Source organism: Helicoverpa zea, chromosome 11 (assembly GCF_022581195.2).
Source record: "Helicoverpa zea isolate HzStark_Cry1AcR chromosome 11, ilHelZeax1.1, whole genome shotgun sequence".
Taxonomy (NCBI): domain Eukaryota; kingdom Metazoa; phylum Arthropoda; class Insecta; order Lepidoptera; family Noctuidae; genus Helicoverpa; species Helicoverpa zea.
The window spans coordinates 11,200,369-11,226,288 of record NC_061462.1 but is presented as its reverse complement, the minus strand read 5'-3'; the positions used below and the strand labels follow the sequence as shown (position 1 = coordinate 11,226,288).

The 25,920-nt window shown below is 39.1% G+C and overlaps 5 protein-coding genes across 5 annotated transcripts; 2 read left to right on the top strand and 3 right to left on the bottom strand.

The window, feature by feature from the left end:
• Window positions 1-61: 61 nt before the first annotated feature.
• Window positions 62-3,560, top strand: LOC124634221 (ER membrane protein complex subunit 2-A-like). Its single transcript, XM_047169665.1, has 7 exons — window positions 62-222; window positions 467-580; window positions 887-1,037; window positions 1,380-1,523; window positions 1,900-2,056; window positions 2,402-2,497; window positions 2,841-3,560. Exons 1-7 carry the CDS (start codon window positions 189-191, stop codon window positions 3,015-3,017), a joined length of 873 nt encoding a protein of 290 aa, XP_047025621.1. The 5' UTR covers window positions 62-188; the 3' UTR covers window positions 3,018-3,560.
• A 68-nt stretch (window positions 3,561-3,628) lies between these two features.
• On the bottom strand, window positions 3,629-8,340 carry LOC124634220 (tRNA (guanine(10)-N2)-methyltransferase homolog). The gene is made up of 9 exons (XM_047169664.1): window positions 8,135-8,340; window positions 7,677-8,060; window positions 7,312-7,446; window positions 5,924-6,113; window positions 5,560-5,633; window positions 5,094-5,232; window positions 4,587-4,785; window positions 4,062-4,229; window positions 3,629-3,791 (listed from the first exon to the last, which is right to left on the bottom strand). Exons 1-9 carry the CDS (start codon window positions 8,207-8,209, stop codon window positions 3,674-3,676), a joined length of 1,482 nt encoding a protein of 493 aa, XP_047025620.1. The 5' UTR covers window positions 8,210-8,340; the 3' UTR covers window positions 3,629-3,673.
• A 421-nt stretch (window positions 8,341-8,761) lies between these two features.
• LOC124634304 (esterase AGAP003155) lies at window positions 8,762-10,715 on the bottom strand. Its single transcript, XM_047169834.1, has 4 exons — window positions 10,198-10,715; window positions 9,641-9,838; window positions 9,264-9,404; window positions 8,762-9,177 (listed from the first exon to the last, which is right to left on the bottom strand). Exons 1-4 carry the CDS (start codon window positions 10,421-10,423, stop codon window positions 8,999-9,001), a joined length of 744 nt encoding a protein of 247 aa, XP_047025790.1. The 5' UTR covers window positions 10,424-10,715; the 3' UTR covers window positions 8,762-8,998.
• A 164-nt stretch (window positions 10,716-10,879) lies between these two features.
• On the top strand, window positions 10,880-20,633 carry LOC124634302 (DNA replication licensing factor Mcm3). Its single transcript, XM_047169832.1, has 14 exons — window positions 10,880-11,065; window positions 11,135-11,412; window positions 11,728-11,902; window positions 13,151-13,389; window positions 13,745-13,984; window positions 14,363-14,527; window positions 16,091-16,289; window positions 16,654-16,802; window positions 17,083-17,173; window positions 17,536-17,751; window positions 18,160-18,300; window positions 18,655-18,759; window positions 19,108-19,247; window positions 19,669-20,633. The coding sequence occupies exons 1-14, from the start codon at window positions 10,994-10,996 to the stop codon at window positions 19,868-19,870; spliced, it is 2,412 nt and encodes an 803-aa protein (XP_047025788.1). The 5' UTR covers window positions 10,880-10,993; the 3' UTR covers window positions 19,871-20,633.
• Window positions 20,625-25,436, bottom strand: LOC124634303 (protein Peter pan). The gene is made up of 10 exons (XM_047169833.1): window positions 25,105-25,436; window positions 24,640-24,792; window positions 23,408-23,578; window positions 23,060-23,182; window positions 22,848-22,909; window positions 22,520-22,673; window positions 22,290-22,390; window positions 22,038-22,166; window positions 21,423-21,529; window positions 20,625-21,151 (listed from the first exon to the last, which is right to left on the bottom strand). Exons 1-10 carry the CDS (start codon window positions 25,288-25,290, stop codon window positions 20,688-20,690), a joined length of 1,650 nt encoding a protein of 549 aa, XP_047025789.1. The 5' UTR covers window positions 25,291-25,436; the 3' UTR covers window positions 20,625-20,687.
• Between the last annotated feature and the right edge of the window lie 484 nt (window positions 25,437-25,920).

Sequence of the window (25,920 nt, the reverse complement as noted above, 5' to 3'; positions counted from 1 at the left end):
TACCTTTAAAACTAGGATCACATACAACAAAAATCATGGATTTTATAATCTGGGCATACTAGTCCTGTCAAAAAAACGTCAATTGAATGTCATGTCATCCTCATCCAGCCGAATTATTGGATTTTAAAGATAATTTGCACGCTAGAACTGCATTATAAACCATATATCTGTTAAAAAGTCAGATAAAAATGTCTTACAATTTCGAAGAGTTGACTTACAACGGTATGTATTGTAGACATTATTTCAGTTAATTACAAGTTCCTGCGAGATTTGTCTACTTTAAGGTTTAGATTTTTATATTTACCTTTAATTCATCATTATCATATTCGTGAATTTATTATACAACGTAAGTTTGAGACGTAGCAGAAACTTAAAATCGAAGAAGTTTTATAAGAACCTACAACAAAGTCCACTCCTGCACACCTTTTGCCCATTTTATTAATGACCAAAATTATTATAATTTCAGAGGCTAAAGACTTGCTCCGCCAGTGGAGGGAGAACAATGAAAGACGGAGTGAGGATGTGATGGAGCTGTGGACAACAGTCTTCAGTGATGACCTCACTAAACTGGGGAATGAAAGTTGGTATCCTTCAATCTGATAAAGTTAAATTAAACTTAACACGGATGGTTAAGCCCCTAAGGTGACCCACTGACCGCAAACCCTTATGAGAAAGAACAAAGGCCAGTTTTAAAGGTTCACCACTGTAGTTTTATAGCTTATAGATGTAATGTTGTGGTATATCCTCCAAAAGCAGTTGTATCCATAGAATTACTTTTGTGCCTAGTTCTTCTCCATACAACTTCCCTTTCATCATTATAATGTCTCACAAGAGCTTGCTGTGGCCTATTTAGAATATACAATAACACTTTGTCTGTAACTTTCAGAGCATCTGGTGCTGGAGCAAGTAATATATGCAGCTCTAGACTGCCACGCATATGGAGTGGCCACGTTGTGCATCTACATGCTGTCCAACGAGTTCCCTGGCAGCATGCGTGTCATGAGATACAAGGCTGCTTTGCTGGAGGCTGAGGAGAAGTAAGTAATCATAAACACCAAACATTTGCCATGCGTGCCACTCTCATTCAACATTACTCTCATACGTCTCAGACACAGGTGATGTCATGAATGCCATAATAGGGGGGTAAAAGTGAGTAATCAGGTTGTTTTCAGGTCCCAAATGTTATCAGCTAGTAGACTTTAGTTCAACTGAGCAATATGCTCACTTACTTACTAATCATAATTAAATCATAATCATAATGAATTTTGCCAAGGCACTCTTAAATTCATTGGTCAAACCACACAATGTGCTTATGGATTACTTATGCTCTCTATTACAGTGTACAAATATTGTTATATTTATGCAATGAAACATTTCAGGTATGAAGAAGCACTAGAAGTATTGGACAGCATAATCAAAGCAGATGAGACTAACGCGGCCGCCAGGAAGCGCCGCGTCGCCATATTGAAGGCGCAGGGACTGATCACCGAAGCTATTAAGGAGCTTGTGGATTATCTGAAGAAGTATGGCATTTCTTCTTAAACTTATCATGCAGTCAATCTTACCTACGTCTTATAATAATTCTTAACTTTGTAACCATCAAGAATTTTAATTATTAATGTAGGTTTGTAAATTTTCACAATAAAGGAAAAGAGAGTTTATTTAAATGCATTCAGTACAAAGAAAAAAATGGTAGTTAGCAGCCTTTATAGTATAGCCAGCTAGTTTTTTTTACACAGTGTGTGAAGAAAATGAAAAGCTAGCTAGCAAATACTTCAAAGTTTAAAAGAAAACAATGCTGTCTGTAACAAATACTTTCCTTTAGTAATACCAGTCTAATTATGGTAATACCCTTGAGTATACTTGTATTCAAACTATTTTTACATTGTCTGTCAACAGATTCATGTCAGACGTGGAAGCATGGCAGGAGCTATGCTCACTATACCTACAAGTGCAGGAGTACTCCCGGGCCGCCTTCTGTGCTGAGGAGCTCATCCTGCATCAGCCACATAACCATCTGATGCACCAGCGTCTTGCTGATATCCGGTATACTATGGTATGTGTTTCACCTGCTTTCATGACTTAAACAACTGAACTAATTGTGATGCAATTTGTCAGTATGGGAGATTTGGAATCTGGAGACAGCCTAGGCTACTTTTTATTATGAAACTAGGTGGAAAATAGTTACCGTCTTACCACAAAAACTTTTTAACGTCAGTTTAAGACTTGTCTAAAAAAATGACAAATTATGACGTTGACATATGGTTCATTTTGGAGCCACATTTTTTTTAGACAAGTGTAAAACAGTGGTTAAAGTTTTTGTAGTAAGGCCATTATTGTTTCTTACAATATATGTACTATTTCGAAATACGTGTCTCCAGGTATTGTGTGTTTGTTTCAGGGAGGTGTTGAGAACATGGAGCTTGCCAAGACTTACTACTGTCAAGCATTGAAGCTGAACCCAGAGAACATGAGGGCCTTGCTTGGCTTATTCTTGGTATGTACAGAAATTAAATACATAAAATATATAACTGCATAATATGTACTCTTTTATATAGAGATTTTTTTTATTTAGATGTACATAACATGAAAGATATGTACTAACTTGATAATAATATTTAAATAAGACGAGAGTACATGTTATGTACTTTCTGTCATGTTATGTATTCTTTTCGAACTAAAATTTCTATTTTGAGACCTATTTGTTGAATTTGGAAGTACTCTGATTCATTATCTTCCGAGCCTTTTCCCACTCTTATTATTACAATTTTTATTTTCGAAACTTCTGAAGCCTTTGTTTTGTTCTCTACTCCTATATACAACTTATCACCGCTCCTCAGACCACAAACAACCTACTGAACCACTACAAGTCGTCCGGCAACAGCGGCAAGCGCAAGGAGGTGTGGAAGCTGTGCCAGTGGGCGCAGTCCGGCGCGGCGCGGCGGCAGCGGGCCGCGCGGGCGCCGCCCACCCCCGACCTCACGCACATGATGCTGGCCCTCGCTATCACTGACTAGGGAGTATCTACATAAAATTGTGACTGACGCTTAAGGCGGTGAGTTTATATTAAGTTAAAAATATGTAGGGAAAATATCGACTTTTCAAGAAGCGTCACATTTTACAGCAGGATGCCGCTGTATGGCTGACGCTTGTATAACGTCGGATATTAGACCAATTTAAAGTCTTGTCTAAAAAATTCTTCTACTAGTGGATTGAACAATTCTCGTTATATAACTTTTTGTAACTTCATGATATGTAGTCAAAATGTACCTACAAACAAACTACTTGAACTAGAATATACAAATGTGTTAATATGATCATATAAAGATGTAATTCATTCCGAAGTTAATATAGAAATGTCAGTAATCCATGTAGAAAATGTACCAAGTAAACTATTCTAAATATTTATGTATAATTAATTAATATATAATTTAGACTTTAAGGGTATGTTAACTTATCAAAAGGGATGAGCATTTAATGGTGTATGGAATGTTTGATTTTCAAAGTTAGTATAATTTTAGTGAATTATTTTAAAATAAATTATGTTATGTTTCCACCAACCCCCTTCTTTTATTAAAATCCCAATATTTTCCAAAAAATGGAAGTCGGAACGAATGAAACAGCAAAATATTCTTAAAACTTTAATAGAACTATATCTTTGCTAAGTAACGTGTCATGTGACGTCATCTCTCAGGGCGGCCATCTTGCTGGCGAGGTAGGCGGCAACTTCTCCCGCGCGTTTCTCCTTTCTCTCCCGCCTTGTCATCTCGCCCATTGTGAAGTACTTTTCCCTGGAGAAAGATTTTATTCATCAATCTTTAACAAATATGCTTCTTACAATGCTTGGCTAGATAAATTTTAACAAAACAAATTACGCCCAGTCAAAATAATGTAATAAGAAAACTGTTGTAATCGGGGCCATTACCGTTCATTGACGTCAATTAACGCTTTCATACTTATGGATTTATCCCGCGTATAAGATGGTTTTATTTGCGCGCAAAGAAAGGAGCACTGCCGCGCAGAATCTAATAATTTTTTTGTGATTAGCAATTGTTATTTACCTAAAGTTATGTACAGCATTAGGATCTAGCGGCATATTGGGCGCGTCGTCTTGCACCTTTTCATACGTGAGTAGCCTCCGTGCCGCTAACTTAGACAGTACCTGTTCTGAATTACCCACGAGTTTCAGACACGGGTGGGATGGTAGCTGGGATTCTTCGTATTCTTCTCTGGAAGTAAAGGAAATGTTACAATTGAGCAGATGACTTAAAAATTAGGCTGTGTTGTAATAAGGGAATATTGAGGTTGTAAATAAGGCGTGTATTTTTCTTATTTACAGATTCTTTTATAATGGAGGAATACTACGTAATGAATTCTCTATAAATGAAGACTCTTACATAATGCACTTGTGGTTCAGAAATATTGCAATATGTAAATTACTTTAGTGGTTCTTGCATTCGGTAAAACTGGAAGCTGACCCAAAACTAGTTGGGAAAAGACTAGGGAGATGAAATAAATTACTTTAAGCTTGGTTTATTTGTTAATTTCCGAACAGAAACCAAGTCATTAATACATCACAATCTTACCTAACCAAAGGATACCAGCAGACCAGCCGCCGACCCATCTCGAGATGGTTAGCGGCAAAGTTGAGGAGGTCACTGTAGATATGCGACAAGCCGTACTCCACTTTAGAAGGCACGTGGTTAGCTAGCTGCTCCTCAGATATCGTGTAGTTCTCGCGTTCTATGCCGATCTTCTCTGTAGGTTCGCGTACACCGTATGGCGCTGGAATAAAAAAATATATCTGCAAAGGTGCCGAGAGTTTCGTTGTAAAACAGTGCTTCAAGTCCAATCGGAGTTTACCACCGCTGGGAAAGTTCTTGGCAATTTTAGTTACCTTTCTAGCGGGTGGCGGATTGGGGGAGGGGTATGTATGGGCCACATGTGCGTACTTGTGTTTGGAATTTAGTTGCAGAAAAAGGCTCGGAGGAAGACTGCAATTGAGTCTGTATTGGCTATTATCCTGTTCTTGTGGGCTATTCTCTTCATAGGTTTTCAAAAAATATATGTATACTTGGGTAAGAAAAACTTACGATCAGTAATGATAGCATCAAACTTCAGGTCTGATCTCCAATTGTGCAGAGAGAAGTCGCTCACAACAACATCTAGATACCTGGACTCAGTTCCATACTGTCTCATGTTCCCTCGTATACTCTCTTCCTTTGTCCGTATCTAAAATTAAAGTTATTTGCACATTAAAACAGTAACTTGATAAGGTTTTCTTGCTTGTTATTTTACGGATTTATGATTTGAGTGCCTTGTCGTGACCATTATACGTATAGCAGAGTGAATATTGATGACAAGAATGAGGAATGATTTATTAAGGGCGGTTTGCGTGCCTAACTGAGACTGGCTAATAAAGACTTGGTTGTGATGGGACAAGTTGCATGAAAATTAAAGTAAAAAGTCTAGTATGTCGCGCAAGATGCCCTAAGACTATGTTTATGAATATAATGTATTGAATAAGCACCTTAACCTTTGCAATACATACTTTGTTACCTTTTGACCGACGCGAGTGGGCCGCGTCCGCGCGTGCAGCATCAGGTAATCTATGTCAGAGCCCCATACATAGGCTGTAACATGGAAAAAAATATTAGTTTGTACAGACAAAATTAGGAATACTTTGTTTCTAAACTCTATAAAGGTGAGTGTGAGTTCAGGCACACTGTCTGTTGTCTGTCTGTATGACAAGGCAAACAATGGAATTACTTTACCAAGGCGCGCGAAATTTCGTGTTACCAGGAAAAGCAAGTGTTCAATTCATTATTTAACAGGATACACCTTTGAAATATAATGTCTCTGTAAATAATGCCTATGCTAAAAGTTGTTGTTAAAAACTTTATTATCTGCTACTACTATTTACCTCCAAAATGAGCAGCAGCCACAAGCAGAGAGCCAGACCCGACAAAGGGGTCAAGCACCATATCGCCGACCTTCACTTGAGCCTGGTTAGCCATAATGATGGCCAGCTGTGCATCCATGCTCGTGTTGCCGATGAATTGCCGCTTTTTCAGTGAATGCACTTGGATCAGGTCACGTTGGCCATCTGCTATCTAAAATATAGAAAAAAACTGTTAGTTAAAATATACATACATGAGGCCATACCTGTAAAATTACACCTAACAAACATGGAAAACGAATGTCTTGGCTTAATTTTTGGCCTGATTTCAATTTATATATGTCTTGGGAGATTGGCAAGGTGTTAAGGCGACGAATTGGTCAACAATAATTCCATAACCGGCATGCGCATCTAAGGCGCCAAAAGGGGTCGGAGCGTCTGAGCGGGGCGAGGATAACAATACGCGCGCTAGCTTAGGCGATTATCACACTGCCCCGCATGATGCAGCGTAGTGCGTGGATGCGTTTTTTTCCGTTGTATGGAAATATCTCCGTTTGTATGGAAAACACGCATAGTCCAACACACTGAAAATGCATCCACGCGCGTTCATGCGGATCACGCACATACATGCGGAGAAACACGCACCCCCGCGCGTAGGTGCGGGGCGAGACGCAAGGTATGGCACACTGAATCCCGCAATGCCGCGCGTGATTTTGAATGGGCGTGACGTGTATATTTGAAAATGGAACTCGCTGTGCGTGAATTTACAAAACGCACCTACGCGCGTGAGTGCGTGAAAAACCCGCACGATGATGCAGATCTGCACTCCCGCAGGAACGCGCGTAGGTGCGTCGACACGCAAGATGCAGCGTGATGCGGGGCAGTGTGAAGATCACCTTATAACTAAAAGTCGTAAGCGACAAAATGGTTTTGTAATTTTATTATTTTGAAATGATAATTTGATAAAAATTCCTTCTACAATTTTAAAGAGTATGTATGTACTCAACTACAAAAAAAGTTAAGAGGCTTAAATCGGTCCCGTTTGCCCATAATATGTGAATCTCTTTTTAAAAAGAGGTATGTTTGATATATTTTTCTCTGTTATAAAAGTTACCTAATCATGTTTTGACGTCTAACAAAATAAGGTTTATATCATGAACTTTCAGGTAACCAAGTTGTATTTTGATCCGTTTTGTATTTACTGAGAAAAATTGAGATCCTTGGCGCCAAAAATTCCAATTCGTCCTCTTAATAAAATATATTGGGTGTCCATGTTATTACTTAGTTGAGAGGTGAGTAGACAAAGTATTGATGCTTGAAATTCAGTTCATAAAAAAACTTGCAATGCCATGCCTATTTGAGAAAATAACAGTTATAAATCAAACTGTAAATTAAATGGTAAGATCACATACCCATTTTCCAAAAAATACATCATAAGGCTTTTCAGGTACATCATTAGGGTCTACTCCATAGAACTCTAAGTAAGCAAGGGTCACATCAGGATTCTTGAGTTTCACTGGTCCCTCAAGTGGTAAGTAACTGAATGTCTGAAAAAATTAAACAGTAAAATTATTATTGTTCTATCTATTCTATGCAGTAGATTTATTCTTGTAACTTCCATTATTTGTGTGGCTTCATAAAAATATTGTAAAAAACATATCAAAAATGTTTTCTATAATTTCAAGAGACATACAATATTGATTCAAAAAACAGATTGCTGTAAATAATGACAAATATATAGAAAACTAAATGTGATTATGTTCATCTATGTACTTACCTCTATTTTCTCAACCTTTTCTTTCATCGTGAAATGTTTGCAAAATGTTTCGACTTCCACTTTATAAGACTTTTTTGGAGTACAAATAGATTCTATCAACTCTTTAGGGCACACACTGGTATCGCTAATGCCATTACTATTCTCCCCTACTATCCAACTTCCTGTAGAGTTTTTCAAGGAATTCTTCAAGTTAGCATGTAATTGTGCCTCAGTTCTTGCTCTGGACCACAACTCTATACAGTTTTTCATCAATACAGACCGAGAAGCTATTTTTCGGGCACAATCTTCTGAAGGAAGCTCAACTATCCAGTAAGGCTTCTGAACGCAAGGCTTCTCTACAAACCTCACTGGTATATTGAGCAGAGATATTATACTTTGCATTTCCTAAAAAAAGTTTGTTTATATTATTCAAATTGAAGGTTTTAGACGATTTAAATAACATTGTTTACAAAACTTACTGCATGACGAAAATCGACGTGTTCTTGTGCGAACCACACAAGGTACCGTCGCCACATTTTGTCCTCGATTTGCATAATGTATTATATTGTATATTAATCAATTTTACATTTGTTTTCATTCGGTTTTGTTTGCAATAACTTTATCACAACATAACCTCATAATCAACCATTGACGTGACCACAAGCATGACCACGACGTGACATTGACAGGTTGCTAAATGTCAAGATTGCTGGACTGTGGAAGGACCCGAGGGACATTGGCTCACCTCACGGCTTATGGCCATTCGACTACGCTACGTCGTGTGATGTCACACTTATTCCTTCTTATATACTTACGCATGGAGAGCACATTAGGGTTAATACAAAAGGAAGTAGATATGACATAGCCATATCTTCACACTTATGTAGGCTCGCACTTTACCTATTTACTCCCTGAACGTGAATTTTCAGCCATATCAGAGTATGTGCCCAACAAGTCTTTTGGAGGGCTGGATCGACCGCTTTGCCACATAACATGTCTTGAGTACGTGTCTCTGTGATACCTACAAAATGTAGGACAGGCAGATCAGCTGGCTGGATAATCCTAAGCCGATTAACTTGCTTTTGTGTGAAAAAAAAACTTCATGCTGTATATTAGTCAATGTTTATTTCGTTATTACTTTTTAGATAATTATTTACAACACAAAACATAATCCTTGATATCATTAACACACAACACATTGACTTTAAATGTCTTCTTATTCAATAAATAGCAGGTATCACTCAGATTAGCTCTTAAGATAAGTTTTAAAATACCTAGAGCCAATATGGATTATGTTTAGCCAAAAGCTTGGTCAGCAGTGGGTGGGGTCCCAGGGCACTATGCTATGAGTTTGAGGTTTTCTCTTCCTCCACATGGTTGGCCTCCAGCATTTCCTGGTATCTGTCACTGAGGAAGTCTTGGTAAGCATCCTTGATCGCTCCAGAGCATGCAACGTAGTGGCCTCCAGAGTGTTCTGCTACAACTGGCTTGATAAATAAATTGATCAAGGATTCACTCATCTCTGTAAAAGAAAAAAGAAGTTTAAGAAAACTGATGCTTATATACTCGTTATATCAAAAATATTATTATCTATTGAGTGATAGTTACCTTTGGGTATAATAGAATCACTCTCTCCATAGACATGTAATGATGGCAGAGTGATCTCCTCATCATAGAAACCTTTATGGACCAGGCTGCCTGATCGGAATCCTGATGTGAATATTACAAATTTGAATGAGTATGGGAGATCTGGAACATAAAAAATGAATTTATTATGTTAACATAATATTAGTATATAGCAAATAATATATTATATATTGAATTTATTATGATGGCAAAGATTGGATGCTGTGGTATCATAAATAAAATGTTTTGAAACTACGTGAAATTTTTGGATTCATTTTAAAGATAGTTCCAATATCTATGGAGGATACTGCTACTTTTTTTATATAGATGTGTTAATTAAATGACTCCCAAAAACTTACATCCCTTCTGCTGCATGGCAGCTAACAGTCCCACAAGACAGGCTCCCTGTGAGAACCCCATGAGTCCATCAAATGGGCCATGCTCCTCAACTACTTTCTTTATTACATTTAAAGTTTCCTCAAACCCTAGTGCTGGTCCGCCCAGGCACTTCCCACTGAATGTGTTGTCTTCTGCATTGAACCACCATGACCGGGAATCTGAAAGTAGCAGCAGGGCAATAAGGAATGTTGTTCTAACTTCTGAGGAGAAATTTGCAGCAGTTATGTAGACAGAGCACTCAATTTGTTAATGGTTAGATGTTTCTTGTGGTTTCACTTGTCTCCCAGAGGGAACTTTTACCTGTACCCAGATAAATATAGCCGGTCCCCTGAGTTTTACATCCTCCAAAATCATGAAAGTTTAAGAGAAGAAGAACTCTATTTAGTTCTCTAGTAAGAAGGTCTGCAACTACTTCTGTCTGGCTTTTTAAGACATAATACTAATGTATAAGTACAAGAAAAACAAGAAATTATTTAGTTATATTAGTAAAATTTTGTTGTACTGAAAAATGTATCACCTTCATCACCTCCTCCGTCTTCATTCACAACTTTATGCGGCGCTGACACGAACACGAGCTGTGCGTACTTCGCAACAGCTTTGCGGAAGGACCCGATCTTCGCTCTGAACACCGCTCCATTCTGCCTGTAGCCGTGAAGAGCAAGAATCTTCAGCTTCGGCCGGTCAGGGTCTTTCCCCTTGTTGTTTTGAGTAGGAGACTGGTTACTGGAGTTCGATTCTGTCATTATGCTGTGAGTAAATCTCTTCACTTGCTTATAATTTAGGTCATGAAATCGATTCACTAATTTGATTATATAGAAATGTATGTTTATTTATTTTGATAGGTTAGGTTATTTCTTACAATATTATTATAATTTGAGCTATCAGAACAGCAGTACTTCTGCTATCAATTATTATGTTACTATTATTGCGTTTATGAAATCACAATATTTTAAAATAAATACATTTTATGTAATTTTTAATCAAAGCAAACAAGTTAAAAACTTGATACTTGATGTTGAATAATTGAATTTTACTATTTATTTAATCTGTGGCAAAACTGGCAAAAGTTATGTAAAATATACGGTCTTGTTGCATGTCGACCCGGAACGCAATGAAAGGTGTTGCCAATGGAATAAATAAAAAAATCGACTAACTGCCAAGTTTATAATACACATCCCTATTTACTGCAAGCTCTACTATTATTTGGCGCCAAAAACCAAGCAACTGTCAAAGTTGTTGTGTGAAAACTTGAATGTGCTTTGTTTAATTTGTTTTAACTGTTATTTTAGATTAATTAGAGTAAAAACTGTACAATGGAAGACGGTGACTTTGATCAACGTTTGCGTGATTTACAAAGGGAATATTTGGAGTTCCTAGACGATGAGGTAATTTTATAATTTACTAAAACTAACCTTAATGTTTTGCATCGGTTATTAACGAACTCTTACTTGTAGGAAGACCAAGGTATTTACATGGAGAAGGTGAAACAGATGATAGCAGATAAATCTCAGAGATTACTTGTCAGCATCAATGATCTGAGGCGAAAGAATCCGGAAAGAGCACGAACCCTGCTTGAGAACGCGTTTGAAGAACAGATAGCATTTCAAAAAGCTCTCAAAGAGTATGTTTCCTCAATTGATCCTACATACGCGAAGGAGCAGGAGGAGTTCTTCGTCGCGTTTAATGGAAGCTTCGGAAATAAACATGTTACTCCTCGTAGTTTGACCTCAAGGTATGATGTGACTCAACTATTCTTTGTTTATCAAAGTCTCAATTATTTCCGCCTATAAGACGACCCATTGACCAAAGTTTGTTTAAATACATTCGAATAACAAATGTAAGTAAATACACAAGGTACTCCGAGTGTTAGCTGAAAAGTAGAATTAACAATCTTCCCAATAAAAAGCCATCTATGTCTATTCTATTGCAATGTCTTTGTACAACATGTTTTAATTATATTATATTTTGATTAACTCGTATTTGTTATTCTTATTTATCTGCATAAAAATATAAAAGGCACATATCACCATACATAACTTATTTCCAGGTATTTAGGCAATCTAATATGTGTGGAAGGCATAGTGACCAGGGTGTCTCTCGTGAGACCAAAGGTTGTGCGCAGTGTCCACTACTGCCCGGCCACCAAGAAGGTTATGGAGAGGAAGTATACAGACCTGACCTCCTTTGAAGCCTTCCCTACTTCTGCTGTTTATCCTACTAAGGTAATTGAGAGTAATAACTATCTAAGCCATCCTATTGTGGTCTGCTTTCAGTCTTAAGTAAAACAGTTGAATGGAAGAGTTAACTTTTTCTAAAGCTTAAATCACCAAGATCAGACTTCCAGCACATAGATACAAAATAGTCTTTATATTGTTATTCTGATATAAGTAATAATACTACAGAGTATCATAAAATCCATCCATTAATCTAGCATGAAACAAAAAGGGAACAAATATAATGACCACCATAAAATGCTTTGATACCCTAAGTTTTGTAACCAGAAATATTTACTGAACACCAGAAAAATAAAGTCTAAAAATGTAATAGTACCAGCTATTTTAGTCATGACTTCACTTTAAATTGTATTCGCCCACCAAATTTAGTAAATGATCACCAACTCTTGATGACCAAATTAATGTATTATTTTTGCCTAAATAAGTCACTGTGATTGCCATAAAATGTAGGCTTATTACCAAATAAAGTATTATGATGCCACATTAAGTTATGTGTCCGGCTTGCAATGCATGCGTGAGTGTCAGTATGACGAGTGACAGGGGAAAATGGAAGAAAATGACATATTGCGCCGACGCCAAGTAAAATTGGGAACAGGGCAGGAGAAAGAAGAAGAAGAATGTGTTTCTCAATACACTACCTCGAAAACACACTCTTATCGCACTGTTTAGAGGCATGCAATAGACAATTTTCCACGCTAGTGCAGGAAAAGGGTCCCCATAATGTTATTACATTTATTTTATCAGGCCGAACTTATTTTTTTGGAGTCAGTTTACTTAAACAGGATAGCAAGATGTAAAAACTTTTTTGATGATCATTTACTACTTTTGGGATAACAATGATTTATTTGGACTCATTTTGCTTAAATAGGATAGCAGAATTTAAAAACTTTGGTTATAATCTTACTTTAAAATGGTGGTTTAATTTTGGTGATCATTTACTATTTTTGGCTTATGCATGATTTACTTTGGAGTAATTTCACTTAAATAGGATAGCAAAGTGTTAAAACTTTGGTGATAGTTTTACATTAAAATGCGAGTTTCATTTTGGTGATCATTTACTATTTTTGTTTGCTGTTTGTTACTATATCTGGTGATCGGTTAAACATAAGCCAAACAAAAATACAAACATTCCCATTGCATTCAGGTTCTTCAGACTAAAATGTAGCAAATTAGAATATTAGATTGTTCAAAACAATAATACCATTATATAACCTTAATTTTTTTTTCTGCATCCAGGATGATGAAGGAAATCCCCTCGAAACAGAATACGGTCTCTCCCGCTACAAAGACCACCAGACCCTCACAGTACAAGAGATGCCTGAGCGGGCTCCAGCCGGCCAGCTGCCCAGGAGTGTGGACATCATATGTGATGATGACCTGGTGGACAAGTGCAAGCCGGGAGACAGGGTGCAGATTGTCGGCAACTACAGGTGTCTCCCTAATAAGCAGGGTAGCTTCACTGCTGGTACTTTTAGGTAAATATTATCTGATCATATTTACAGTTGAAGTTATGATTTTATTATTACTTCTAGCAGCCAGCAGCTTCACCCAAGTCCTGTGGGATTTTTGTCTTTTATATTATTTATACATTCATTTCAAGCAACTAGAGCTGATAGAAAATTCAAATACACATAAATAGTAGATTATAAACTAACTAATACATAATCATAAAATTATATTAACAACACAATATGAAATATCAACCAGATAAAAGATAAGATATTCCATCATAAATAGACTATTTATCAGCATCGGTTCTGGCAGATGCTAGTTTGTATAAACCATTACAATCTTTTCACCAATAAGTACAAAATAAACTTTACCCCACAGAACAATCCTCATAGCGAACAACGTAACAGAAATCAACAAGGACATGAACATGAACATCACTCTAGAAGACGTGAAGCTCTGCAAGAGGCTCGCCAAGCGCGGCACGGCGGACATGTTCGATCTGCTGAGCAAGTCTCTAGCTCCGTCCATACATGGACACGATTATATTAAGAAGGCTATTCTGTGTCTGCTGCTGGGCGGCATGGAGAAGGTGCTGCCTAATGGCACGAGACTTAGAGGGTGAGTTCTAACTACTTAAAAATCTACCTTTTATTTTGTTTTACTTGGTAATATCAATTAAAAACAAGAATATAAGTAAGAAAATTATTAAGACCAATTTGCTACCCAGTACTTGCTTACAAACAGCATTTGATTTTCCTTGGTGTTATCTCTAATAGGATCTTAAATGTGTGTCATTAAAGCTCAAATTATAACTCATCCATTAAAACTGATTTGGTTTTGTTTTCGCATAGCTAATAATATTTCACTTACAAGTTTAACAATGCTGCCTCTAGAAAATAAGCATTTTTGGCAATTTATCAAAGTATTTAGGAAATAATTTGGTTAATTGTGAACTACTATATTGTTTGGCCATCATTAATGAATGATTGACCACAGTGACATCAACATCCTACTGATCGGCGACCCGTCGGTGGCGAAGTCGCAGCTGCTGCGCTACGTGCTGCAGACAGCGCCTCGCGCCATCACCACCACCGGCCGTGGCTCCTCCGGCGTCGGGCTCACTGCTGCCGTCACCACTGACCCCGAGACTGGGGACCGCAGGTTAGTGCTACACACCCAGTGACATCACCACCACCGGCCGCGGCTCCTCCGGCGTCGGGCTCACTGCTGCCGTCACCACTGACCCCGAGACTGGGGACCGCAGGTTAGTGCTACACACCCAGTGACATCACCACCACCGGCCGCGGCTCCTCCGGCGTCGGGCTCACTGCTGCCGTCACCACTGACCCCGAGACTGGGGACCGCAGGTTAGTGCTACACACCCAGTGACATCACCACCACCGGCCGTGGCTCCTCCGGCGTCGGGCTCACTGCTGCCGTCACCACTGACCCCGAGACTGGGGACCGCAGGTTAGTGCTACACACCCAGTGACATCACCACCACCGGCCGCGGCTCCTCCGGCGTCGGGCTCACTGCTGCCGTCACCACTGACCCCGAGACTGGGGACCGCAGGTTAGTGCTACACACCCAGTGACATCACCACCACCGGCCGCGGCTCCTCCGGCGTCGGGCTCACTGCTGCCGTCACCACTGACCCCGAGACTGGGGACCGCAGGTTAGTGCTACACACCCAGTGACATCACCACCACCGGCCGCGGCTCCTCCGGCGTCGGGCTCACTGCTGCCGTCACCACTGACCCCGAGACTGGGGACCGCAGGTTAGTGCTACACACCCAGTGACATCACCACCACCGGCCGCGGCTCCTCCGGCGTCGGGCTCACTGCTGCCGTCACCACTGACCCCGAGACTGGGGACCGCAGGTTAGTGCTACACACCCAGTGACATCACCACCACCGGCCGCGGCTCCTCCGGCGTCGGGCTCACTGCTGCCGTCACCACTGACCCCGAGACTGGGGACCGCAGGTTAGTGCTACACACCCAGTGACATCACCACCACCGGCCGCGGCTCCTCCGGCGTCGGGCTCACTGCTGCCGTCACCACTGACCCCGAGACTGGGGACCGCAGGTTAGTGCTACACACCCAGTGACATCACCACCACCGGCCGCGGCTCCTCCGGCGTCGGGCTCACTGCTGCCGTCACCACTGACCCCGAGACTGGGGACCGCAGGTTAGTGCTACACACCCAGTGACATCACCACCACCGGCCGCGGCTCCTCCGGCGTCGGGCTCACTGCTGCCGTCACCACTGACCCCGAGACTGGGGACCGCAGGTTATATAGTGCTACACACCCAGTCACATCAACATCCTGCTGATAGGCGACCCGTCGGTGGCAAATATGTGTGCATTTTGACTTGGGAGTCTGTACAGTTCTCGGGGTTTTGTTGTTGACAAAATGCGATATGCACTATGTACAAGAAGACAAGATCAACATAAAATAGCCTGATAGTAACAATCACTCCTATCAACTTCTTATATCTTCTTATTCTATATATATCTTCTTGTATCTTTCATAACCACCCCATATTTACCACCCAAATTCTCCTATCCCAATTTTCAAGAATGTTTTCTCCTTCCTTACACCTCTACCCGCCCCGTCATCTCATAACTACTATTTCTAGCCATCAACTTTCACACAGCCCATTCATCGTTTCCACTACCTATCTATATTCATTCAAACAATTATAATACCACGTCCACAGACTAGAAGCCGGCGCCATGGTGTTAGCCGACCGCGGCGTAGTATGCATCGACGAGTTCGACAAGATGTCGGACATCGACCGCACGGCCATCCACGAGGTGATGGAGCAGGGCCGCGTCAGCATCGCCAAGGCCGGCGTACACGCCACGCTCAACGCTCGCTGCTCCGTGCTGGCTGCTGCCAATCCTGTGTATGGACGGGTTAGTAATATTTTGCTACTTTTTGACAGATTTAAGAGGTCAGAAATGCGGGTACTGCAATTCATCGGCCAAATACCTATTGGTCATTTCGATATCCAGGATGTTCAATAAATAGTATGTGATTCGTTGATAACCAGGACCAATAAATCAACATACACATATGTATATAGTTACACTGCTAGGTTAATCCTAACAATCAATTTCTGCAGTGTAAAATACTTTTGACTAGACAATCTAGACATCCTGTACAAAACTTGACTAGCGTTTCGTCTGAAGTTGTAAGCAAAAACCCTTAATTATTCTTTATCCTTAAAGCACTGTACAGTACAAAAAGAATACATGAACCCACTTTACTCGCCTACAGTATGACCAGTACAAGACTCCTATGGAGAACATAGGTCTGCAGGACTCGCTGCTGTCGCGCTTCGACCTGTTGTTCGTGATGCTGGACATCGCCGACGCAGACCACGACAATATGATCTCTGAACATGTGCTCAGGATGCATCGGTATAGGTCAGTGTTAAAGATGTAGTGGTTTGTAGTATTCGAGTTATAATTTCAAAAGCATTGGTTCAGAGATATTTTAGATTCCCTACCCTCGAATTCTCTAAACTTATATATGTCACCGGAAAATAACAAGATCCGTAAGTTTATCAATTTACTAGGAAGTTTATAAACTTTCGTAAGATTCTAAACGGGAGATAAATTGTAATATTTTACGTCCTTAAGATAATTTTGTAAAAATAATTGACCTGAGAACGTAATTTGTTGACTGTCGTTATTTATTATACAGGAACCCAAAAGAGCAAGATGGTGAAGTATTACCCATGGGCTCCACTGTAGAGATGTTATCCACTGAGAACCCAGACAATGATGAAGCTGAGGTAAGTTAATTCTATCACATTTCACTACTGACATTATTAAAAACTTGTGAGTGTATATCCTCCCTCTAGAGCGAAAAGTCACTAAATCCGAAAGTGTTGTGACTTTTCGCTCTATGGGGACGATATGCTTGTGATCTCATCACGCTTAAACGGCTGAACAAATTTCTATTAAATTTGGCATTAATGTAGCTTATAAATTAGAATAGCATATAGGCTTTATATCCAGATGTGGTTCTCCTAGGAAACAAGAGAAACCGCTAGCAGAAGGCTGCTATGCAGTTCAAACTTTTTATAATGTTGTTAGTCCAGTCCTCTTTTTTATATTGTCTGCTACTACATATATAACTCATCCACAATTCCAGGAAACAAACGCGTCAATCTACGAGAAATACGACCCCCTCCTACACGGAAACACGCGCAGCAAGAAGGAGCAGTACCTCAACACGAAGTTCATGCGCAAGTTCATACACATAGCTCGGCTCATGAAGCCCAAGCTGACGCAGGAGGCGTCGGACGCCATCGCCGACGAGTACGCCAGGCTCAGGAACCAGGATATGATGGACAGCGATGTCGCCAGGGTCAGTCATCATTACCTCCCGAGCCTCTTTCCAACTATGTTAGGGTCAGCTTCCAGTCTAACCGGATGCAGCTGAGTACCAGTGTTTTACCAGGAGCGACTGCCCTATCTGACCTCCTCAAATCAGTTACCTGGGCAACCCCTTGACTGCATACATTACATTAGTTTCTGAACTTTCACAACATCCGTGTTTACAAAAAAAATCTGTTATTTTAAAATTCCGACCACCTTATTATAAAAACTGCACGTTCTTCCAAAGATGTTGGACATTTCGATTTGCGATTTCATCTGTGCCCTAAAGGAATATTTTTCCATTTGTAGTCTCTGTCCTTTATGAGGCCCTTAGGTTAGACAAAGTCACCTAATGTTAGTAAACAGATAAAATAATATATGTATGGCACATCCACAGACACAACCAGTAACAGCGCGTACGCTGGAGACGCTGATCCGCCTGTCTACAGCCCACGCGAAGTGTCGGCTGAGCTTCCAGGTGACGCACGACGACGCGCTAGCGGCCATCGAGCTCGTGCAGTTCGCTTACTTTAAGAAGGTAAAATTGTATATTATTTGTTTGTGATGAATTAAATAAAAAATATCTATTCATCCATCTTATGGATGTCATTTATATCCTACCATCCTTATCATTATTTTATTTTACATAATGTACTTCTGTTAGTGACGTCATCTAACAAATAATTGTTTTGCAGCCATATTGGTTTATTTAAGAGCTTGAATTCCGATGATTAACACAACTTAATGCGATCATAAAATCTACTAGTTGAACTTCCTTATACCACATCAGTAAATTACATTAACATCGATATTATGTACAACACTAACCTACTTCTGTTACAGTCGAGTAAAAAGCAACACAATTTTAGCTTTATATAATTTACCTTTCTAGGTGTTAACAAAAGAAAAGCGTCGCAAACGTCGTGCGTCATCTGACGGAGAAGAAGCCGAAGGCGATCAGCCCGCCGCGCCACGTGCTAAGAAGTCAAGAAAAACGGTACATATTTACCATTATACATATATTATGTTCATACTAGCTGTTCCTCATAGTGTCACAAAAAGACTACTTTATATAGCCAAAAAAATTGCCCATGTTACTAATTGGTTATATCACCTATGACACATGACAGTGGAGTGGAGGACTTTCCCTAGAAATTCCTGTCAAAATCAATCCAGCCATTCCAGCAAAAAATGTTCCGATTTTATATCTAGAGAAAAAAGTAGTTATTTAAATGTTGCAAATAGACTGTCCAATTTTATATATTTCCGCAACACCTGGAATGCAAAAAGAGGTTAAATCAACGATTAAAAAAAAAACATTGAAACATTCTCCTTTTACTACTAGGGAGCTGAAGGCGAGGATCCATACGCGTTCTCGTCAGACGAAGAGGCGGAGCCGGTGCTGCGGGCTGCACACTCCTCACAACCTGAGCCTGCGCAACGGACCACTAGGTCTTCACAGAAAACTACTATTGAAGCCAACAGGTTTGTCGCAAATAAATATATAAAAGTGTCAGGACTGATCTTAGATGTAAAAGCACGTTAAATTGGTGTCGTTTGAATATCTTCGGCAGTTATGATGGGAAGTCAGAAGCCAAAAAATCTGTCAACTAGTCTCATTAACAGTGTCATGTTACCTACCAGGTAACTGGGTTGAAGAGGTCATGTTACTTAGTCGTTGCCTGTTACTCAGCTGCATCCGGTTAGATTGAAAGCTTACCCCAATAAAATTGGGGCGTAGACATACATACTACGTTCAATAGACCTAATAAATAATTTACGAGTCGAAACTAAGCCATTATTTCTTTCCAAAAGTCGATGTACAATATTATCACCGAATATAATCTCTATTTTTTACAATACACCTTTTATTCATTTCTAAACTGTTAATCATTGCTATTTTCAGGTTAACCCAATTCAAGTCAGCTCTGCAGCAACTATTCCGCGAGGAGCGAGCGAACTCTCTCCCCCTGTCCCGCGTGACGTCATACGTCAACGACAAGTACTCACACGAGACGTTCTCTGACGGAGAAGTGAACGCCGCGCTGCAGCAGATGACGCACGACAACCAGGTCATGATGGCTGATGATATTGTCTTCTTGATTTAATTGGTTGAAAATATACTGCTTTTTGTACTAAGATTGTGTCTATAGTAAGCAGACTGTGTGTCAAAGTGGCTGCAAACTGCAGCTTCATTTTTCAACGAGGAAGTTTAGCTGTGAGTCGGCCACTAACTAAGACTGTCGTAACGCTACAAACTGCACATAGAGAGCCCAAACTATCAAATTGTGTAAACTCCATTTCAAATATATGGAAAGGCGTACTAAATAACAGGAGTAAAAAAACAGTTTGCTTAATGTAGACACAGCCTTAGTATAGACGCCAGCAGCTACTGCAATCGTGCAAAATCTTCACAAAAATGACGACTATGTGCGCATAATGCGTGGTTTACGCAGTAAACCTGAGATAATAGATCTGTTAATCGCGATACAGTTCAAGTGTCACCAATTTTTTGTTTGTAAGAGTAACAAATTGTTGCGTTGTACCCACCTGCATACAATTATTGTCATGATTTCCTTATCAGGAAAACTGAAGTTAGAAAAGTTAATTACAGAACTATTAGTACTAGTATTTACTTGAAAATATGTAATACCATTTTCAATTACTATGAAATGTAGACCATTTTAAAACTATGTAAACATCACTGATTGATCAGCCGCCTAAAATAAATTTAATATTTTTGTATTTTCTTAGCCATTGTTCATGTTAATGTTAAGTTGTTTTAGACTAAGATTTAAATATAAAGTGCCTTTTGTAATTGATAAATCAAGTTAAACAAAGATTGACAATAAAACCATTTGATTGATAAAATCGTAGTTTATTATTAATTACACAAATTCTTAATGTCTAATTAGTACTCCTTGGTCATTTTCTGCTTTTCTTTCCTTTACCTTTGCTGTGTCCGCCTTTTCCTTTGCCAGACTTGTTTATTTTGCCACCAAACACTTTCTTTTGTTTGTTAAAAGGTTTTTGACCATCATTGCCATCTCTTTGGAACCTTCGGCCCCCACCCTTGTCATTATTGAACTTTCTGCCGTCATTTTGATTACCTCTGAAAGGCCTCTTGCCATCTCTTTGGTTCCCCTTAAAAGGCCTTTTGCCATCTCCCTGGTTCCCCTTGAAAGGCCTTTTGCCATCTCCTTGGTTCCCCTTAAAAGGCCTCTTGCCATCTCCCTGGTTTCCCTTATAAGGCCTCTTGCCATCTTGTCTGTTGGGCTCCTGTTTATTTTGGTATTTCTTTTTAAGTTTTTTGTCTAACCTCATCTTTTTGAAGCCTCGTGGACCGTCTTCGTCGCCTTTCCGTTTTTTCGTGTCGCGTGTGAAGAGGTCTGGAATAGACAGTCACAAATCATTACTTAGATAACCAATGCGGAGCCGCGCAGGGGCGGATTTACTTTTATTTATTTTTGTGTTGAACCTAATGTCCCTCCCTGTAATATGCTCCCCTATGTTCTACCGGTATGTGAGTTTTCAGCGTTATCAGATGCATGTGCCCTACGACATTTTTTAAGGGCTTGATCCACCCCAGAGACTGGGTTGTGTCACTAGTGGGATATATAAAATATATCCCTCATTATGAAAATGGGAATGTAAGCTCACCTTTCTCTGGCTCGACGCCGACCTCTTGCCTGTAGTAGTCTGCGTCATCATCATCATCTTGATCCATATCCGCGTGCTGCGACTCCGCATTCGCTAACTCCATTAACCTGCGAAATGTTATAATATCTTAGATGTGGACCTTAATGGCCTTACTACAAAAACTTTAACCCCTGTTTTACACTTGTCTAATAAAATTTTGGCTGCAAAATGAACCGTATGTCAACGTCATAATTTGACATTTTTTTAGACAAGGCATAAACTGACGTTTAAAAGTTTTTGTGGTAAGACGGAAATTGTTTGAAAGAGTAACTAACTATATGTAGAACATAAAAGAGAGCTTTAGAACTTGGGTGGCTATAGCCAGCTATAGTAAATAGTTTAAGTATTTTGCAGAATGTTTTATAGAACATAGATACCTAGAATACTTATTCGTGTATATACTTAGTGACTTCACTAAAAGCCTGACAGTGATTTCACATTTGAGGATAGAAATCCAAAACTACAGTCATAGTGTTCCACCCACAGTGGGGTCATTTCCCATTCCCCAGTTTGACCAATTACTTTCCCAGGACACAAATTGCCAATAGTGGAACAAAAAAACATGATGCGCCTCACCTCTCACTCTCAGTAACATCTTGTTTCTTCTTCATGCCCTCGAGTGACTTCTGTTTGAGATCCTCCTTCTCCTTCTGTTTCCGTTTGACGTTCTCTTCTTGTTGTGCCTTACGTTTCTCTTTCAACTTTCTGTAATCAAGCATATTAGTCATTTATAGATGTAACAATTATCAAAAAAAAATATCAGGCAAATTATATTTTATAGTGCATTGGTAAAAACTGTATTTTTTGTGATATATGTAAAGACCTCACCTCTTTTGTTCTCTCTTCTTTTTGATTAAAGCTTTCTCTTCTTCAGTTTTCTCTACCAGTTCATGGAACAGTACTTCACCATCCATTAGTCCATCTTCTACCTAAAGAGAAAGATTAATTATTATTTGGATTTTAACAATATGCTGTACAGTGAGCTGCACAGAGAATTGCAGGTCACAGATTCAGATAGTCACTAAGGAAAAAACATATATGTGGTACATCATATATACCTTTATTAATTGGAAGGATATCCTGGGTCCTAACTCGAACAGTCTGATAGCTGACTTGGACTCAGCGGCGGCGCCTCGCGACGCTAAGTTTTGTGGCAGGATCACTTGCGCATTCGGGTCGTCTTCGAACTCGCTCTCTGATAACATTCCAGCTCTGAAACAACATAACTGGTTAGAAAAAGGTCCGAGTCTTGGGTTAAATACAAATTATAACTATGAAGCTTTGCAAATAATAATAATGACTAATTTTGATTTATTAACTTTTTAAAAGCAATGAGTAATGATTTTCACAAAAAAAAAGTATTTTACTATAGAATTTGCTACTCACTTATCAAAGAATTCCGACATATCTTTACAGCGGTTCAAATTGGGGATTTTGCCTTGCACCATCTGTAAAATAAAATAAAAATTAATTAATCATTTTAGTAAGGTAAGCACTTTTTAAGACTTGAAGAAGGAATTTCGAACATAACAACAAAGCTATTATGATGGTGAGTCTTACTTATTTAGTTGATAACATGTGATGTTAATGATCTTTACCTTTTTAGTTCCCTTATTAAGTCCGACCGGCGTAGCTCTGATAGCGTAGTGTCTCATATCAACTAGCTTTGTAGACGGGTTATAGTTCATCAGCACGCAACGACGTATGTTCTTTAATTTTACCTGAAATCATTAAAAACATTGCAATAAGATTTAAGTGTTCACAAAAAGATGTAAAACATGTTGCAAAGATACTCAGTACCTATTCAAAGTTTGCATTAAAAATCTACAGTTAATGTGTGTATTTCAAGTCAATTTGGTACACGGAAAGTTTAGCTAGTTGTCCTAAATTCTGTTTAAATTGATTCAACCTAGGTAAATTATATGCAAAGTAGAGAATAAACTCACAGTAGTAATATTGATAGTAGGGAACATATTCTGGAACATGGTAGCCATGAGCTTCATGTGCATGCCTTCTCCGGAGAAGCTGTTTAGCACGATGAGGGGAGCATTCTGGAACGCCTTCATCATCACATACTGCTTGCGGAGTGATGAGATCACGTCGCGGGCTAAGCTGTACTGCGGACATAAAAGTTAAGGTTAGAGAAGATAGTTGACGCCAAAAGCGCGTATTTTTAAGCAGAAGATATGGAACTAACTTTTATCATAATTAATTTTGTTTAATTTAATATCCATTTTAAAATTGAGCTCAAACATTATAACCATGGCTGCCAATATTGCCACATATTGTTACAGCCTTTTTATCTTCCCACTGCTGGGCACAGGCCTCCTCTCACACGGAGAAGGATTGAGCATTAATCACCACGCTTGCTCAATGCGGGTTGGTGATTTCAGACTTTAAAGTCCAGGTTTCCTCAAGATGTTTTCCTTTACCTTTTTATCAGCCATTGGTGTCCAAGATATACTTAGAAAGTACATACAAACTTAGAAAAATTGAATTGGTACTTACCTGATCTGGAATCGAACCCACACCTTCATACACGAGAGGTTGGTTCTTTACCCACTAGGCCACCACAACTTTTTAATGCTCACATATATCGAAATATAATCATTGGCAAGGATATTGAGCCCTGACCTTCACCTGCGCAGAAGTGATTTATTGGTTTATTGCCTTAAGTGTACAGTGCACAAAGCGATCCCAACTCTTCTGCCGAGAGCTCATTATCCATACCGATAACTATATTTTGGTCAAAGAATTTGCATTGAACCAATGAAGCAGCAGTCTTTTGGGCAGAATCCCGCTCATAGTGGATGCACTTGAGTTTAGTGGCACATAGTTTAACTTTGTAAATGTGAACACCATGTAGCATTTTAATTGTTACTTTATCCTCATTTGTCTTTGCGATTCTACATGATCTTCGCATGCTTTTACTGTATGTATCAATACATACAAATTGTAATACTATATTATTTTTAAAAAGAGTAACCATGGAGTTTCTTGCCCGTTCTTCTCCATAGGAAGCTACTTTTGGAATGGGCAACTAGAACCAAACTTAGTTATAATTTTGACGTTCATAAGTGCTTGTAAAGGCCTAAATGAAATAAATGATTTGACTTTGACTTTGACTTTGACTTTGTATATGTAAATATGATGTTATTAATACGATGTAAATTCTTACACTATGTATGCGGAAAGTCAGTGTAGGTCCTCGAGGTAACCGAGCCATGCGCATGTAGGAGCCGAGCTCTGTCTCCGTGAACACCATCATGTGAGAGACATGGAGGTAGCCGGATATTGACACAAAGTCCTTTATTGTGTTCTTCTTTCTTTCCTGAAAGAAATAAGAAAAATATTAAATTTGTAGGTGAATTTAATTTTGTTTGATTTATCATTATTGGAACTTTTTTCTAACACAAGGAGTAAATAAGAACTATAGGACAAGATAATACATTAATTGACAAATTTTTACACAGTACATTTTTAATTCTGTTCATTTAATACTTATTGCACAAGGTACCTTCACAACAAAGTACTAATAATGTCTGCAAGAATATCAAAAATTCAGTAAAAAGAAGCATTATCAGCTAGTCTATCTTTATGCTCGGCTTGACTTTTAAATAAGCAAAAACAAACCAAAACCAACCTTTAACTGTGACGCAGTAAACGGCTCCATGACCTTCCTGAAGTCCTTCATCAGATCAACGAGGTCCTTGCTGCACTGTCCGCGGTGGATCACGAACGAGTGCGGTGCCTTCACCAAGTTCTCCGGCTCCAGAGACTCCTTAGTCGTAGGATTCTTCTTCACACATTTACCTTTACGTTTACCCATTGTAAAACGTACTTACTACAAGAATAACAATAAATTACCACCAATATAAAGGTGGTTTTATATTTATTTGTTTATTAAATACATAAATTATGTATTAATCACACATTAGCAGTTAAAATCTATAACTTCCACGAGTGTGTTGTTTTATTTTAAGGTTATAACATGCACAGCAGAGGTCTTGTCAAAGTTAGTGACAGATGACAGACAGTGGTACTGGTAATTTTGTTTTGAAACGCTTGCATCTAGCGCTAATGTTTCGTTGAAAAATTATAAGTTATTTCGAACCTACTTCACACAGAGAGGTCCTTAGGGTGCGTCTACACGCAAGTAGCTTGCGCATATTGCATGCATTTTAAAAACAAGCGGATCTAGCGTCTGGAGCAATTCAAAATACCCACCTGCGTGTTGTGCGCGCGTGGGCCACTTGCGCATGTTAATTTGCTCCAGCTATTTGCGGCTTAGTATCAGGCTCAAAGCAACACAAAAATTGTGCTTGCAATGTTGACACAAAAACCATTATTTTTCTCTCTACTGAATTTCATCTTAATCTTTGGAATAGTAAGTAATTTAGTCCAGAGAATGATTGAAAGAAAAATAAATTCACATGAGATCATCGATGGAAAACCAGTT

Bases quoted from the DNA above. Each gene is read 5' to 3' on its own strand.
- LOC124634221 (XM_047169665.1), top strand. From the start codon at position 189: ATGTCTTACAATTTCGAAGAGTTGACTTACAACG. The intron at 223-466 runs GTATGTATTGTA...TTATAATTTCAG, and splicing joins CGAAGAGTTGACTTACAACG to AGGCTAAAGACTTGCTCCGC. The intron at 1,038-1,379 runs GTAAGTAATCAT...GAAACATTTCAG, and splicing joins TTGCTGGAGGCTGAGGAGAA to GTATGAAGAAGCACTAGAAG.
- LOC124634220 (XM_047169664.1), bottom strand. From the start codon at position 8,209: ATGCAAATCGAGGACAAAATGTGGCGACGGTACCTTGTGTGGTTCGCA. The intron at 6,114-7,311 runs GTATGTGATCTT...TCTATATTTTAG, and splicing joins ATGTATTTTTTGGAAAATGG to ATAGCAGATGGCCAACGTGA. The intron at 4,786-5,093 runs GTAAGTTTTTCT...TTTTTATTCCAG, and splicing joins TGATGCTATCATTACTGATC to CGCCATACGGTGTACGCGAA.
- LOC124634304 (XM_047169834.1), bottom strand. From the start codon at position 10,423: ATGACAGAATCGAACTCCAGTAACCAGTCTCCTACTCAAAACAACAAG. The intron at 9,839-10,197 runs GTGATACATTTT...TGCTACTTTCAG, and splicing joins AGACGGAGGAGGTGATGAAG to ATTCCCGGTCATGGTGGTTC. The intron at 9,178-9,263 runs GTAACTATCACT...TTTCTTTTACAG, and splicing joins TGATTCTATTATACCCAAAG to AGATGAGTGAATCCTTGATC.
- LOC124634302 (XM_047169832.1), top strand. From the start codon at position 10,994: ATGGAAGACGGTGACTTTGATCAACGTTTGCGTGATTTACAAAGGGAA. The intron at 16,803-17,082 runs GTCAGTGTTAAA...TTTATTATACAG, and splicing joins CTCAGGATGCATCGGTATAG to GAACCCAAAAGAGCAAGATG. The intron at 19,248-19,668 runs GTTTGTCGCAAA...TGCTATTTTCAG, and splicing joins ACTACTATTGAAGCCAACAG to GTTAACCCAATTCAAGTCAG.
- LOC124634303 (XM_047169833.1), bottom strand. From the start codon at position 25,290: ATGGGTAAACGTAAAGGTAAATGTGTGAAGAAGAATCCTACGACTAAG. The intron at 23,579-24,639 runs GTAAGAATTTAC...TTATGTCCGCAG, and splicing joins TGACTTTCCGCATACATAGT to TACAGCTTAGCCCGCGACGT. The intron at 22,391-22,519 runs GTATATATGATG...CTTTCTCTTTAG, and splicing joins TATCCTTCCAATTAATAAAG to GTAGAAGATGGACTAATGGA.